Source organism: Jatropha curcas, chromosome 4, assembly GCF_041381405.1.
Source record: "Jatropha curcas cultivar XTBG-Jc1 chromosome 4, XTBG_Jcur_1.0, whole genome shotgun sequence".
Lineage (NCBI taxonomy): Eukaryota > Viridiplantae > Streptophyta > Magnoliopsida > Malpighiales > Euphorbiaceae > Jatropha > Jatropha curcas.
Genome location: NC_143154.1, coordinates 30,462,646 through 30,477,523, shown reverse-complemented (window position 1 = coordinate 30,477,523; position 14,878 = coordinate 30,462,646). Strand labels below are relative to the sequence as shown.

Genomic DNA, 14,878 nt, shown 5'->3' with positions numbered 1-14,878 from the left:
TAGTCAGCTAGCTTATTTTGCCTTAGGTGGGAGACCAAAAAAATATGATACTATATTTTATCGCATGTGGCGTCGCCCAGACTCGAACTGGAGACCTTCAGTGTGTTAGACTGACGTGATAACCAACTACACCACGACACCTTGATGAGCTGTTTGCGCCAACAATATTAATGACTTAAAAGACGATAATTCATATTTTCGCCGAATCATTTGCTGCTCGATCGTTCAAAAGAAGATCAAAGTTAAAATTGATGCCGGCCTTTTTTTCTAAAAAAAAAAATTGTATTTAGGTTTAGAATTATTTGCAACTAATTTAGCTTCTGATTTTTTATTTTAGGACGCACTGGATTCAATTTTTGTTATTTTTATAAATTTGCAAAAGTTACAAAGTTTTCATTGTTCATAATTATTTTTTTAACTTTTTCAATCATCAAACTTCCCCACCAAATAGACAACATTTTCTTTTATTTTCTAAATTTCTAAAGTACAAATACAAACACTCGCAGTAATTGATTTTTTTTTTTTTTTTTTTTTTTAGCGAAAGATAATAATTATCCTTTAATATAAGCGTTCACGTGTTTTGTACTTTTTTAATATTTTCTTAAACAAAAATTAGATGAAATTGAATCAAAAATAAAAAAAAAAAATAAAGAACTGAATTGGTCACAGAATTTAAAATTTAATTGAACCAATAATATTAAAAGAAAATTAAAATAATGATCCCTTTTTTCTAAGGATAGAAATTAATTTATGAAGCCGCTAACAAATCTTTTGATTTATGAAGAAAAGACGAAAGAGAGATTGTGGACCCCAAATTAGAAGAGTGAACTTTTATAAGTGATGTTGATTATCCAACCGATCATACAGACCAAAGTACAAATAAATGAGAAAAAGGAACCACAACCTTCCCCGAACCTATTACCTTTCCTAACAAAGTTGCATTTAATTGACCATACGCCACTGCACATTTGGCTTTCAACTGAGTTAACTCGAGGAAAGATTCCTGCACAAAGTTGCATGTCCTAAACCGATTCTTTTTATATCCTGTAATTTCCATGTCTGCTATCTTTCCCTTTTATCTTTGATGATTAAGCCTTAGTTCGGTCTTCATATTATAGAAATGTCACTTGCACTTAAATATAAGATATTCATTGGATTCTTAGTGTTGTCAGGTTTTACATTAACCATCTGACATTAAAAGCTTAAACATATCTTACACAAACTACAAATCAAGTATTAACTAAAGTCACATTAGTTAGCCAGATTAGAATGAGCTACTCCAAAACTAGAATCCTTGAAATTATGTATTAGAATCTCTGTCCAACAGGCATTCCAAGCCTGTCCAAGCGACCAGATCCTGGATATGCTTTGCTGGTAAAGCTTGCACGCAAAGCTGATGCTCTTTGGGCACTGCTTGATCTAGTTTCGCCAAAACCATGAAGGGAGTACCTCTTTACTGAACTTGATCTCTCATACTGCGGCCTTTGCCTCGGAGCACTAAGAGATCTCACTTTTGCCTTTGAAGATTCAGTATAAGACATGTAATTCGGGTAATATTCCGAGTAGCCGCTTTGAAAGCTTGCTGAACCATCACTCTTACTAGGAGTGAAGGGACTTCGCCTACCGCCGCCACCCTTTGATGATGCAGAGTAGAATTGAGGGCTATTTTCAGCAGTGCAAAAGGCCTCCTCATCCTGCCGAGGAAATTTCAGTGGAGTTAAAGACTGAACTTCACCAGATGATGGACTTGGAACTGTTTGATGGGTTGTCGAGTCTTTTGAAGTTGTGAAACTATGACTATATTGATCTGAACCCAAAGCATGATGAGAGGAGTGAAAAAGGTTTCTACGCTTAGGAGTGAAGTGCGGTTTCCCAGTATCTATTTCGAGAATTTTATCACTCTTCTCATCATCCATAGGGCTGCTTCTTGTCCAAGGCACTCTTTGCTCCCATGATCTGTCATCCATGCAACGTTCTGACCAATTAAAGGATAAATGTGTTTTATCTTCATCGCTAATTGCCCTGCAAGTAGATCTTGATCCAGTCCTCTGCATATTTAAATACTGTGTATTAGGCATGAACAATTACATATAAATAATTTTTCTTCTAAGAGGCAATTGAGAGACAAGGATACCTTCAGCATTGACGACTGTTCATATTTTCCACTTCTAGCTCGGATTGCATGTTCAACTTTTTCTGGGGTTGGACGGCCCTGTAAATTGTCTTGAAGTTTAATATGGTCTCCGGTACTTATTAATTGATGCAAATCTAACATATGGACCCCAAGTATCTTCAATAGAACAATTCCATAGTAAATGCCACGCTCCATTCATAATTTATAAGAATGATTAAGGTCCCACATGCAATTACTGAACAGTACAAACACCAAATTGCAGATTCCATCGGGCATGCAATGGTCAAGAAAATAACAAATAATTTTTCACATTGATGTGAAAGAACATCTCTTCCGCAATTCCAATCTGTCAAACTTATTTGGTTTAAAACCCATAAATTAATGCATGCTAAAAAAAGGACATCTCGAGCTCTAAATAACCAGGACCACAATCCATAAAGTACTTTAGTTCTCAACAATTTCCAGCAGAAAGAATCTAATTGTTGAAGGGAAAAATTGAAAATTACATTATTACTTACAGGGTGGTGAAAGTGAGAAGACTTGCTGCTTGAGTGGGAAGATTCAGAGATCTGTGCACGTCCTGCACGCGCTCGTGCCTGGGCTTTCAATAAAGATTGCATTCGATGAAGCCACTCTGCAGTTTGTTTTCTCTGAATATGACCTCTTACCAACGCCTGAAGCCTTACTAATGCTTTTAAAGCTCGCAAAGCCCTCCTCGCCTTCAAGATATCCATAAAAATAAATTATCGACCAAAATTATAATCACAGACTGACATATATTAACAAAATTATTTTCACTCCATAACTCATTTCAATTACTGTCAAAGGAGAATCACATTGATTATGGCATTAGAACTGAGTTGGTGGATTGCAATTTAACTGATTCGATGAGCAGACATGATCTCCATTTAATATATGGAACACTTTTCGGTTGAGGACCTTTTAAATTCATAATGGCGCCAAAGAAATTCATATAGGCACCAACTTGAAATTTCAAAGGAAAGACAATGAAAAAGAAACCTTAAAAGAAATGAAGTTGTGTATCTATTATCTAAAGGCTGAAATGAATGCCTGGCACTATAAATCCAGAAGACAAGGACATCTCACTAGCCGCCCTACAGTGGGTAAAAAAGAAGATCAAACCACGAGCCTCTGACTACAATGTGTACAATAATTCCAATATTAAAGGACCCAAACCTACCCCAACTCCACTTTACCCCCAAAAGTCATTCATCTGCACTTAAGGAAACATGTCGACTTATCCTTCTTTTGGACCCACTCCTTCTCTTGAAGGATTATAAAACTGGTGTATCCTCTTTTACATTTAGGTGGGTTGATAAATTTATCACCTTCCCTTAAATCCATTAAATGTAAAGTAAACAGAGCTAAGAAGCTAAAAAGTTATATGGATAAAGTTTAACAATACTCCCATAATAGTCAAAAAGTACCTCTAATCTAAGCTAATAAACTCTAATCAAATTTAAGCAATTTTGAATTATATGATATTCTTCAATGTGTAGGTATTTTTAGTCTTAAGTAGTTAGAATCTAGTTAATATGTCATGATCTTGCAGATAATTAATAAATGAAAGATATACCCTTTAGTCCAAATTAAGCACCTATTACATATAAATTTTCTACATGACATAAGTTCCGAAATGATGATTAACAAACAAACACTCAGAAATTGGTCAGATTTGATTGACAACTTGGAAATTAGGTGATTATATCTTAATTAAATTACTAAAATAACCTTATCAACGGCAATCAATTAAGTGGCATTATTGACCAACAAACATCTAAGCGTAAAGTACAGGGCAAAAAAAAATTCCGTCCATTAAATGTTGAAAAGGCCAACACAACCAGAAATAGAGAAGGAAGCCAGAGAGACAATGGCTATGACTAATGAGAGAAAAAATAGGAAATCATTTTTCTTGGGTCCACACAGGTTTTAGGGGTGGTGCACAATGCGCACCCACAGTTCATGGTAGTGACAGCTCCTGAGAAATTACCAGTAGAAAATTCAATTATAGGATTTATTAAGGGAAAAAGTAAACGCTGCAGCTGAAAGAGTGAAGTTTGGTAAACATGACGTTTTGAGCAAAATGACAGATTGAACAACTCAGAGACTACACAAATGGGGAAAAGATGACAGCGTTTTACACATGGATAAAGTAGAAAATAAACAACTGATAAGCAGTTGCAGAGAAACAGATTCGAGGAAATCACCCCGAATCTTGCAGGAACTGAATGTAGCAAGAAAAAACGAAACGAGATGTCAATTTCTTTTGCTTTTATTTCTAGGCGTTTTCTTGCATAGAAAATGATATGGCCTCGATTGGATAATTCGGTTTTAATTATCGAACTGAGTATTAGGAATCGTTAAAAACCAGTGATTAACTGTGACTCTTGACGTTTTAAACAAGAAGACGAAGGAGAAGACAAAACACGTGCCATTGCTTCAACCATGGCAACCGGCATAAGTGCTAATCCCCGTAAATTACACCAAATTCCATGGTCAATAAAAAAACTAAAGGAATAAGAGAATTTGAGTAAACTAACCAAGTAGCCTCTAAAGGCCGCTTGTATTTTAACGGCAGCGAAATCCTCACGCCATCCGTGGCTCCCACTAACGTACGTTACTGCTGGGTTGTTACCGCATCTTCCGCTACTCGTGAGCCTCACAACCTCCGCTGCTGCATGAGCAGCTGCCACCGCAGCCTCCGCCACTGCAGCCGTGGCAGCCGCTACTGCGATTGCGTGCTTATTTGGATCCTCTTCGTACTCCGACGAACTATGAACCGTCGTGGCATCCTCCTGACCGTTCAGACCTCCGGTTTTGATTTGCTGCTGCTGTGGATGGTCTTTCTCGCGGTACGATTTGACAAAGCTCCATCTTCGTTTCTCTTTGGAGCGACATGTGGGCTGCTGGTGTTGTTGTGATGGAGGCGGGTCAGGTCTTTTAAGGCCAATAACTGCCCGGAACCACCTGGAGGCTCTGCCCATGGTTAGCGATACTGAAAAGGTAGAGGGCTTGCGGGCTTTGGGATAGCATGCATTTGAAGAAGAGAGAGAGTTAGTGAAATGGAGAAGAGAACGTGTAGCTTTGTACAGTGAGAGAGAGGAAGAAGGAAGTTATACGATCGAGGGTGTGAAGCCTTGAAGGTGAAAAATTAACGGGGTAATATATGGAGTGGAATATTATTCCAATCGCTCAGTAGCGCGTGTTTTGCACTTTTAATCATTTTTTGTAAATTTTTTGTAACTTTCCTAATCATTATTTGTAAACTTAATTAATTTTAATCAATTTTTTAAAGAAGAAATCAAATTAAATTCTATAAATTTCTTAATCTAGTATTTGCTTATAAATTCAATTACATTTTATCAAAACCCAAAAGACTAGTGAGATAAAATTTGAAATAAATTTTTATTCATATTAAACGTGGAATAATGAATTATAATTAAATCTTATAAATTTCATCTTTTACAAGTTTTATTTAATTAATGCATATTAACTCCTTTTAGCATGACGTTTTTATGATGGAATTTTTCTTGACAACATGCTGATTTATATATCTTATAAATATCGAAACTGAAAATAATAACAATTGTCAATTTTTAGAACAATTTAGAAAAAAAAATTAGTTTAGTTAATGTTGATTTTGATTGAGGGAAATTCTCTAAGAACCATTTATTTTGTTTTTAAGAAAACTAAAAACACTACAATTTACGCTTAAAAGCGCGTGTAACAAATTTAGCAAACGGAAACGATCAAACGACAAATAAAACCAAAAACGAGAGTACGTGACATAGAAGTGGAAGCTGAACCGCCTGTCCACATGCGGCTCTCCCTATGCACGTAACAGTCGAAGAGAAATGAAATGACCCTGGTCTCTCCAGACTCTGGTCCATTCCATTCTGTTTACCATTTTGCCCTTTTCACTGTAGTTCTGTATCGTAAAAATGACTCTTGTGCCCCTCCTAATTAACATAAGTCAAAATAGTTCAATTTACCTGGCATTTGTACACTTTGGGCCCACTGGTGACGCCACCATGTACGATCCGACCTATTTACGAGTCAATAACAAGTGGGTCACCACATTGATTGATCGAATAGATAAGGGGAACAAGATTTCCTTGAAAATGATGCGCGGCTGCTGATCCAACCAATGTTTAATCCCACAGATATGAAAAGATTTTTGCACAATCGTTGATTATTGCATTTGGTGGTTGATTTATATAATAATTTTCCTACTACATTTTTCAAAAAATTAATATGATAATTTTTTTTTTTTTAGAACCCGTCGGCTGATAAAGATAAATTGCGCCTGACACATATTTACTTCGTTGACTTAATTTAACTTAATTTAACGGAGAAATTTTGCACAATCGTTGAATATTGAATTTGGTAGTTGATTATAATAATTTTCTTACTACATTTAAAAAAAAATATATATTGTGATTTTTTTTTTTCTCAGCAAATATTTATTTCATCCATGAAATTGAATTCCGGATTATTTATAACTACGAGAGCACATCCTCAATCTCGTTCAAATGAAAAGAGTCTCTCTTCAATCATAATAATTTTTATTAACTCACATCCTCAATCTCGTTCAAATGAAAAGAGTCTCTCTTCAATCATAATAATTTTTATTAACTCAACGAGCCAAGATGATCGTGCAGCCCTGTGTTATTTCAGCCGATAACCCTGAATCAAAGAAACAATTAAAGTGGCGAAAATGATATGATTGTTCGAGGCCTCACGGGTTAAAAAACAAGCGCTTTAGCTCTTAAGAAGCAGAAAGAAAGCAGTGAAAAAGATTTTGGAACTCAGTTTTTTTCTGAAAACGTATCTATGGATCTTCCACTCCATGATTTCCATCATACGTTTCCGAAGCCTGCCGTGTTTTGTCAACTCGTTAGAATCTTGCTAGTATTTTCCAGTGAGAACAGAGATGGAGTGAGAAGCTCATGTCTTGGAATTTGGATTATTCAAATCGGACGGTAGAGAAACAAACAACAAACATTTGCACGTCATCAGAGAATATATCTGCTACCGAAATCTACACACATAAATGTCGGGACCCAACTCTGCCGACATTGACAGGCAAAACTACTACTACTACTACTACTTTTTTTGGTTTCTTTTGAATATCACCGTCACGGGAAGGAAGGGCAGGCTGTTTGTAACATGTCTAATGAATACCATTATGATTATGACACGTGTAATGGAGGCCTACTTGATGATGAGAGAGTCAAAGCGAGAGACCTGGTCAAAATACAACCCATGTTCTTTCTTAATTCCATGCTTTTGGTTTTAATTAAAAGGAAGAAAAAATGAGAATAATGATATAAAAGTAGGTTTTATTTCTTTAATTTAGCGAGGGTCACGGGTGTGGAAAGTTGACACATTGGTCAAAATAATCTGCGGTTTATAAACGCAGATGCAGAGTCAAAATTAGGTTGAATGTGTAGGAAACTGGGAATGCACACACACAACTCACGTGCAAATAAAATTACTATGATTTATTTCCAATAAGAAGAAAAGCCCTTCTCCTTTTTAATGGCTTGGTATAAAGATAATGGGGTAGCTATCTGTAGGCTTTTATATGAAAAGCTTGTCATAAAGTATGATTTACTCTTTAATAATTGAATGTGAACAAACGGCATTAAAAACATTTCTAACTTCGCTCTCGACAAGCCATTCCGTGACGTTGTCAAGTGTCAACGGCTATTTTCCTTTATTTGATAAGACAATGGTGTCTTATGCTTTAATTAGTCATTTACCCACAAATTATGCAAGTTGCGACAATAACAGATAGAGATTAGAGAATCATAATGTTTTGGATCACTCTAATCATACAAAAGACAAACCATTTTATACTTCAATTTCTCTTACATGAAATGGGTATATCCACACATCTCAAATTCCCAATTGTAAATTCCATTTACATGGGAATATGGGAATTGGCTTACTTCTTGTTAGCATTTAATTTCATTCCCTTTTATCTCAAATTGAAACTTTAAGGAACAATTTCACTAGTTTCTGAAGTTACGTTTCAATAATCTGTGTCTAACCATCTTGATTCTGGCCATGTATTTTTTGGTCCTCTGCTAAATCTAAGAAAGACTGCTAAATCTAAGTCTATAAAGTTCTCTGAACTTGAGATGTAGCAATTCTTTGGACTATACTTGGCATGCGATGAATTATCTCTTCGAATGATGGACGTTGTTCAGGATCACTGCTCGTTTTAATCGTATTAAACATCAGTTTTCAATCAATTATCAAGCTTCCCATATCAAAAAATTTAACAAAGGTGGGATTAGTGTAAAATAGAAGTACCTTCGCCAACAATCACGAATAATGGAAGTTACTTGCGGATCAAGACCTTCAGGTAACTCTAATCTTCTGTCCATAAACCCTACAACTCCAACTACCTGTTAAATGGAAGACATGTGACTTAGTGAAAATCTGAAAGATATTGAAGAGGGAAATTAGACTACCCACATATGTGTGTGCATATATGCGAGGAATATATATGTTAAGGAAGATAGACCTGTATGGAATTTAGATTGATCCATGGAATGGATACTGTCATAAGTTCCCATAGAATGACGCCAAAGCTGAATACATCAGACCTATTACATGCATGAAATGTTATAGTTACACAACAGAATTGGTGAAAATATAATGAGCAACAGAAAAAAAAAAAAAAAAAAAAAAATTGAACTTTCTTTACTTTGAACAATAGAGATATCGAATTAGATATAATGATTTGTGCTTGAACTGCTACTCAAATTATTTACAATGAAGTTTAAGAACCTTATAGCTTGTGTTAATTCTAGACCTAGAGACCACAGACGCTGTAGTTCAACAATTTACAATAGTAGCTAAGGATGAAGAATTTAACCAGGTTAGTATGCATATGCAGATTGTTTTCTCCACAATTGTATTCATGGAGCAGTCAGACTGTCCATTGAAGCAAACTACTCATTAGAGAAGACTGTGCTTTAAGTGAATAGTATATAGGGCAACAGAGTTTAGTTTACTGCAATTACTTCTCATCTGAAGGTTCGTTGCGGAGGATTTCAGGAGCCATCCATTGAGGCTGCATGAAGAAAAATAAAGGAGTTAAAAGAGGAGTTTAGTAATGACAGGTAATTCCTTACAACGTTTAAATATGAAATTGAAAATTTTCTCATTCATCGAGAAGGGATAGGGCAGAAAATTTTCTCATTTATGGAGAAGGGATAGGGCAGAAAAGGTAATTACAGTTCCTCTTCCAGATTTTGCAGATATAAAGGTTGCATTCTTCCACCTTGACAGACCAAAGTCGCCAACCTGACGGAGACATCAGATCACCTTGTAAGTTACTGCTAAATCATAAATCTGCTTGAATAATTTGGAGGAGTTCTCATGTTACCTTGACAGTCCAGTTTTTATCAACAAGAAGATTGGAAGATTTTAAGTCTCTATGCACTATTGGTGGATTTCTGTGATGCAAATAATTCATTCCTCTAGCCTGCAATGAAGTATAAAGTGTGACTTTGAGACTTCACAAACTCAGATATCACTATCACACTTAGAAAACAAAACAATAACACTTCATCAGAACAATAGTGAGGGAAAAACAGATAACATACAACATCAAGTGCCATCCTCAGACGCCGTCTAATGTCCAATGTCTGATTGTTCTTGTGTAATGTTTTGAAAAGACTCCCCCTAGCATGAGAATGGAATCAATGTAAGATAAATTTGCTCCTCAAAATGCATACATATATGCCTACAAGAGCAAGCAGCATTAAGCATGCAAAGAAACATGTACCGAGAAGCAGATGCAACACAATTGAACAACGCTTGCAACTGGGCTATTCTAGGTGAATTTTAATACTACTATTGATCATCAGATGCTTACCCTAACATTACCTGGCCAGGAATTCAGTGACAATGGCAAGTCTTTCCGGTGAATATACTGCTCCCATGAATAGCAACACGTTTGGATGTCTAAGTCTCTTCATTATATCAATCTATAAAAATGAGATCCTGCAGTCAGGTACAGCCTCCACGAACAATTATTACAGACAAATAAAAGCTGAATCTCATGCACCTCTTTTTTGTAGTCTTGTAAAGTTTCTTCTTTGTATTGATTCCCAAGATAAAGCTTAACAGCAACATCCTAACGAACACAAACAAATTCAGGTTAAACTTTATTCAAGCTCGGAACAAGAACTTTATTTCAAGTTAGCAATTTACTGATCCATTCCAGATTCCACGGTAGACAACAGCGTATGAACCTGTAAGTTAAAAGAAAAGGAAGAGAAAAATTAGAAAGAATACCATCTCCCCCCTTCCAAAAAAATTCCATTTATCTTTTTGTTAGATGGTAATTGTATTTCTATCTCAAGATAGTATCAGACAATATTATATGGCACAAGCAAACTTCTGAAAACTTCTAACAAAATAGGCAAAACTCACTTTTGCATATTAAGAAAAAATGTTTCTGTGAAAAACCAAATTTGTTGAGACCATCATCATCTTATGCATTCTAGTCTAGAAGTTATGTATTCAGAATCTGCTAGGGTGCCATCTCATCTAGAAATGCTAAAATTACTTCACATGTACTCATCTTAAACATATGGGCATGTTTAAGCATAATGTGTGCAACAAAGTTACAGAAGGTTCAAAAATATTTAGTGCACATTGTTATATTGTACGGATGAGGAAGTTACAGCTAGAATGGAAATCTTAGTTGAAGTTACCTTGCCCAACCTCCTCCCCTAGCTGTAGGTCTTCCCAGTGAATCTCACATTTTACCATAGAATTTGACTCTTTCTCCCCTCCGCTTGGTGAACTTCCAAGGCTGCCAGAGCTCTCCCCTACACTTGAAGACCTTCTACCATCTGGTTGTTTTTGCACTTCATCTTCTGAGGCTTCTGAGATTTGTCCTTCAGGATCCAACTCATTCACATCTTTTCGGCAACCTAAGCTCAGCAATGGATTTCCTGGTTTAGCTTGCCCAAAACATTCATTACACTCCATTAAAGAGGCTTGAGAACTCTCTTCAGCAGCTTCAGGGCTTCTGCTTGCATTTACATTTGAATCTGCACATGACGAATTTCTTTTGTGTGGAATTTCTCCCTTGCACTCAGTATCAACGTTGCAGTGGTAAGAATTTGATAGTTCTGACCCGCTAAATTTACTAGTACCAATTGCTGCTTCATTTCTAACAGCAGCGTCAATTAGGTCATTTTGTTGACTTCTGACATCATCTTCTTTACCAGTGGTTCCAATTCCTCCAATATGCAGCTTTGCCAACACCTTAGCTGCCTTAATCATTTCAACCAAATAGTTCAGAAATATGCTGATGCATACTGAGAAAGCTTATAAATTTAAATAAGAAAATAGCTAATCCAATAGCATAGCCATTTCGATTCCTCTTTCCAGGACGGGGGGAAATTCATTAAACTCAATAAATCTTCATAAATTTTAGCTGTCAACCAACATACTGTATATAGTTTTTAGGCTCAAAATCAATCTTCAATATGTGAATATGTGGTATGCTAGAACTAGAAAACATCTAGAAATTTAAGACTCAATGTTATAAATTAACCCATTGCCATTGTCACTTACCTCAGAATTGTCATATGATTACACTGCTTGAGAACTCAATCATATACAGGCATGTGGTAGATTAATTGTGTCAACATTCAAGAAACTAGTAAGTCAATACAGATTTTGTAAAGCTTAAGCTTGCAGTCTAGAGGCATGCTCCTTTCAGATGTGCTATCCCTAATGTGGAAATTATAACATAATTTTGCCTATGTGGATAATAGGAGTGTCACCTTAGATACTTGCTTTTAACACATTTCTAAGGCAGGACTGAGCCATAACTTAAAGAGAAATGAGACTCACTAGTGCACCAGGAGATGCTGACTTGACCTCCTTAGCTTTTCTAGCTTCATGTTCTTTGTACCTGGAATTCTCATGTCCATCAAATGTATCATCGCCATGTTTCCACAGTAGTCTTGAGGCCTAATTCATTAAACAGTGCAAGTGCATAAACCCTCATAGTATGGAATTAAATCCGGAAATGAAAAGATAAAGAAGTTCTGTAACAATATAATACATAAGCACCAGATTGGAAACTGACGATGCAATCTGAGGCACCGGGGCAATTGGTGGCCGTTGATGCCATTGAATCTTTTTCAAGTTTATCTTTGGTACTCTAGCACGATCTTGATGAGTTCTCAGGTTTTCTGAATTATCATTATTAACTATTGCTGCATCACTTGAAACAGTGATAATACCAGCAAGCCTTCCATCCTCATAAAATGGGCTTTTTGTTACCATTGCCATAAAAATTTCTCCAGACTTCTTCTTGAAAGGAAACTGACCCAACCATGATTGTCCAAAATTCAATCTTTCTACAATTTTATGAAGAGGTGCATAGTATTCTTCAGCTACAAGGACTTCAAACACACTTTGTCCTAGTACTTCATAATCCTTCCATCCATAAAGATTTTCAGCAGAACCATTCCTGTTAAGAAAAATGTAAATCACAAAACTAAAGGAATAATATAAGATAATTAATAATCAGGTGGTGTGGGCCCGTCAACTATCATTGCTATCTTCTACCAACACAGTATACATTATACGCTAAGAAATTAGCAATGTGTCATGCTCATCAAACTGACAGTGATTGATTCCAAAGTTTCTGGTCATGCACATTTAATTGAAATTATCCAATGGTTGTCATGAAGAAAAAGAATACAAATACTTCAACAAACCTCCAGTGTGGCATTTCCTCAAACACATTCCAAAATTGCACAGGAAAATTGCTATACCTAAACTACGATTCAGATCATTTGTCAGATACATTTATGCATTAATTATTTTAGGCAATGGCACCGAAAGCTGGGCAAGTTGGAAGACTTGAAATGCTAAACGAATTTCAAGCATTGAAATTCTTACTGGCAGTGGCAGCTTCCGTATAATAAGGAAGTCACAGCTGCCAAAAATCTAGAAAAGCTTTTAAGGCCAATCTATCTCCATTGGAGGACTCACTAGTCACTTGAAAGAAAAGAATGTTTCAAGTGTTTCTTTTTTCAGGAGAATAAAATTAATTGATTAGCCTCACACGCATAAAAAAGATATGGAGATACTCGTGAGAAAACCGAAAAAGAAAATCAACTTTTTTTGATCCAATCATTAACTTTTGTACTCCTTAACGTGTCAAATTTGCATGTGAATTGTTACAAATGAAATTGGAATTCAATCACATCGTAGAATACATAAAATTTTGCATGATAGAGAGCAAAATATTTGGCATTTTCTTTATCACCAATCACGAACGTAAAATACTTCATGATCATATATATAAATGAGAGGGAAAAAACGAGATTATAAGTTCCAATAGTATTAATGTTAATTCCAAATAATACTTCATTTCGTTTCAGTTCAATTCTCATTTATAGAAATTCTAGTTTATTTCATTGGTTTTTTAACTGCAAAAAGAAAAGAAAATTTCAATACCAAAGTCAGACTACAATAAATCAAGCTTGACAAATTAATAAACCAAAATGAAAGAAAATAATCAATCAGATAAGAACTATAGATACACACACACACACACACACACACACACACACATATATATACACATTAACATACCAGTACATGATCTCTCCAGAAGTAGCACTACACACATGAACAGCATGTCCAATTGACTCCAACACCTTTTTATAAGGACTCCCTGCCGTGAAGAACCCGGGAACAGATACCAAGTCAGAATCTGACGTCACCTCATCAGAATCTGGCGTCAAAATCACCTCACTATTACTATTTTCTTCCTTCGTTTTCTTCTGATTCTTCTCCTCTACAAGTTCACTCAGTTCCTCCTTCAGCTTGGAATAACTTGCCTCCAGACTCAGACAACGATCTGCCAAGACTCTATAAAGACTCTGCCCTGACTCGTCTGCCTCCATTTCTCTTACCGGAGACGCACGTATAAAATTGTGGCGTGATGCGCTCTTTAGGTAAGAGAATAGTTTGTAATGAAGGTGGTCGCTGTAATATTGGTTTTGTTTATTGTTTTTCGCATATTGCAATCTTCAGACTAAAGGGTGTTTGCCACGTATCATTTAGCCGGCGAGAGGAAGCTATCAAGCGTGGACAGGTGTAACATTGGGAATGCTGATAAGCCAATAGGAGAAAGAAAGCCAGGTCTAGCTATTGGTTAGGCCATAATTATTCCTGTTCTCATGGCAGTCAGTGCTCTGCTCTGCTCTGCTGCCATGTGATGTTAATATTTTTAGTACTATATAAAAGTGAATATCAAATTTAAAAAATTCAATTTTTTTTTACCATCGTTATCCGTAGAATAGTTTTTCTGCTGTAAACAGCAACATCCTTATTTGAATCATTTCACCATTGGCAAAAAAACAATGCATGTATAAAATATATTAAAAATAATAATAAGAGTTATTTTAATTTTACATATGCAATAATCTTTCTTTAACTTCATGAAATGGAGTTATTTTGTGTGGCTTGGATTTTAGAATGGCCTATGATTTGAATGGATTGATAAGCTTTGCCGGTTGTTGCGGCCTTGTGTATTGAATAACCAAATTGGGATAGGATTAGGTTGCTTATACTCAACTATATATTCAATCATTTTGCAACTTGTAAATATAGCCTTAGTCAAAATCAAGAGATATTATCTTCTCTAGTTGACAGTACAATTCT

The 14,878-nt window shown here is 35.7% G+C and overlaps 2 protein-coding genes, 1 long non-coding RNA gene and 1 other non-coding gene across 7 annotated transcripts; 1 reads left to right on the top strand and 3 right to left on the bottom strand.

Moving 5' to 3' along the window:
• Window positions 1-67: 67 nt before the first annotated feature.
• On the bottom strand, window positions 68-141 carry TRNAV-AAC (transfer RNA valine (anticodon AAC)). The gene has a single exon. It is a non-coding gene; the product is annotated as a tRNA-Val (tRNA).
• Window positions 142-1,127: 986 nt separating this feature from the next.
• On the bottom strand, window positions 1,128-5,274 carry IQD22 (IQ-domain 22). 2 transcript variants are annotated; one of them, XM_037635427.2, is made up of 4 exons: window positions 4,696-5,274; window positions 2,653-2,853; window positions 2,135-2,290; window positions 1,128-2,048 (listed from the first exon to the last, which is right to left on the bottom strand). In XM_037635427.2, exons 1-4 carry the CDS (start codon window positions 5,137-5,139, stop codon window positions 1,308-1,310), a joined length of 1,542 nt encoding a protein of 513 aa, XP_037491355.1. In that variant the 5' UTR covers window positions 5,140-5,274; the 3' UTR covers window positions 1,128-1,307. The 2 variants fall into 2 exon arrangements, with proteins under 2 accessions (XP_037491355.1, XP_037491356.1); XM_037635428.2 differs by having other exon boundaries at window positions 2,135-2,212; window positions 4,696-5,266.
• Window positions 5,275-7,142: 1,868 nt separating this feature from the next.
• LOC105646061 (PAS domain-containing protein tyrosine kinase family protein) lies at window positions 7,143-14,357 on the bottom strand. Of its 3 annotated transcripts, none has more exons than XM_089720645.1 (14): window positions 13,805-14,355; window positions 12,269-12,671; window positions 12,047-12,166; window positions 10,894-11,461; window positions 10,388-10,428; window positions 10,242-10,310; window positions 10,061-10,161; window positions 9,778-9,856; window positions 9,558-9,656; window positions 9,407-9,475; window positions 9,193-9,242; window positions 8,691-8,772; window positions 8,477-8,571; window positions 7,143-7,402 (listed from the first exon to the last, which is right to left on the bottom strand). In XM_089720645.1, the coding sequence occupies exons 1-14, from the start codon at window positions 14,116-14,118 to the stop codon at window positions 7,348-7,350; spliced, it is 2,145 nt and encodes a 714-aa protein (XP_089576771.1). In that variant the 5' UTR covers window positions 14,119-14,355; the 3' UTR covers window positions 7,143-7,347. The 3 variants fall into 3 exon arrangements, 2 of the variants coding, with proteins under 2 accessions (XP_089576771.1, XP_012087219.1); XM_012231829.4 differs by lacking the exon at window positions 7,143-7,402 and adding an exon at window positions 7,991-8,375 and having other exon boundaries at window positions 13,805-14,348; XR_016320580.1 differs by lacking the exon at window positions 7,143-7,402 and adding an exon at window positions 9,045-9,103 and having other exon boundaries at window positions 8,557-8,571; window positions 13,805-14,357.
• LOC110010702 (uncharacterized) lies at window positions 8,373-10,005 on the top strand. Its single transcript, XR_002285697.3, has 3 exons — window positions 8,373-8,528; window positions 9,066-9,291; window positions 9,421-10,005. It is a non-coding gene; the product is annotated as an uncharacterized LOC110010702 (long non-coding RNA).
• Window positions 14,358-14,878: the final 521 nt, after the last annotated feature.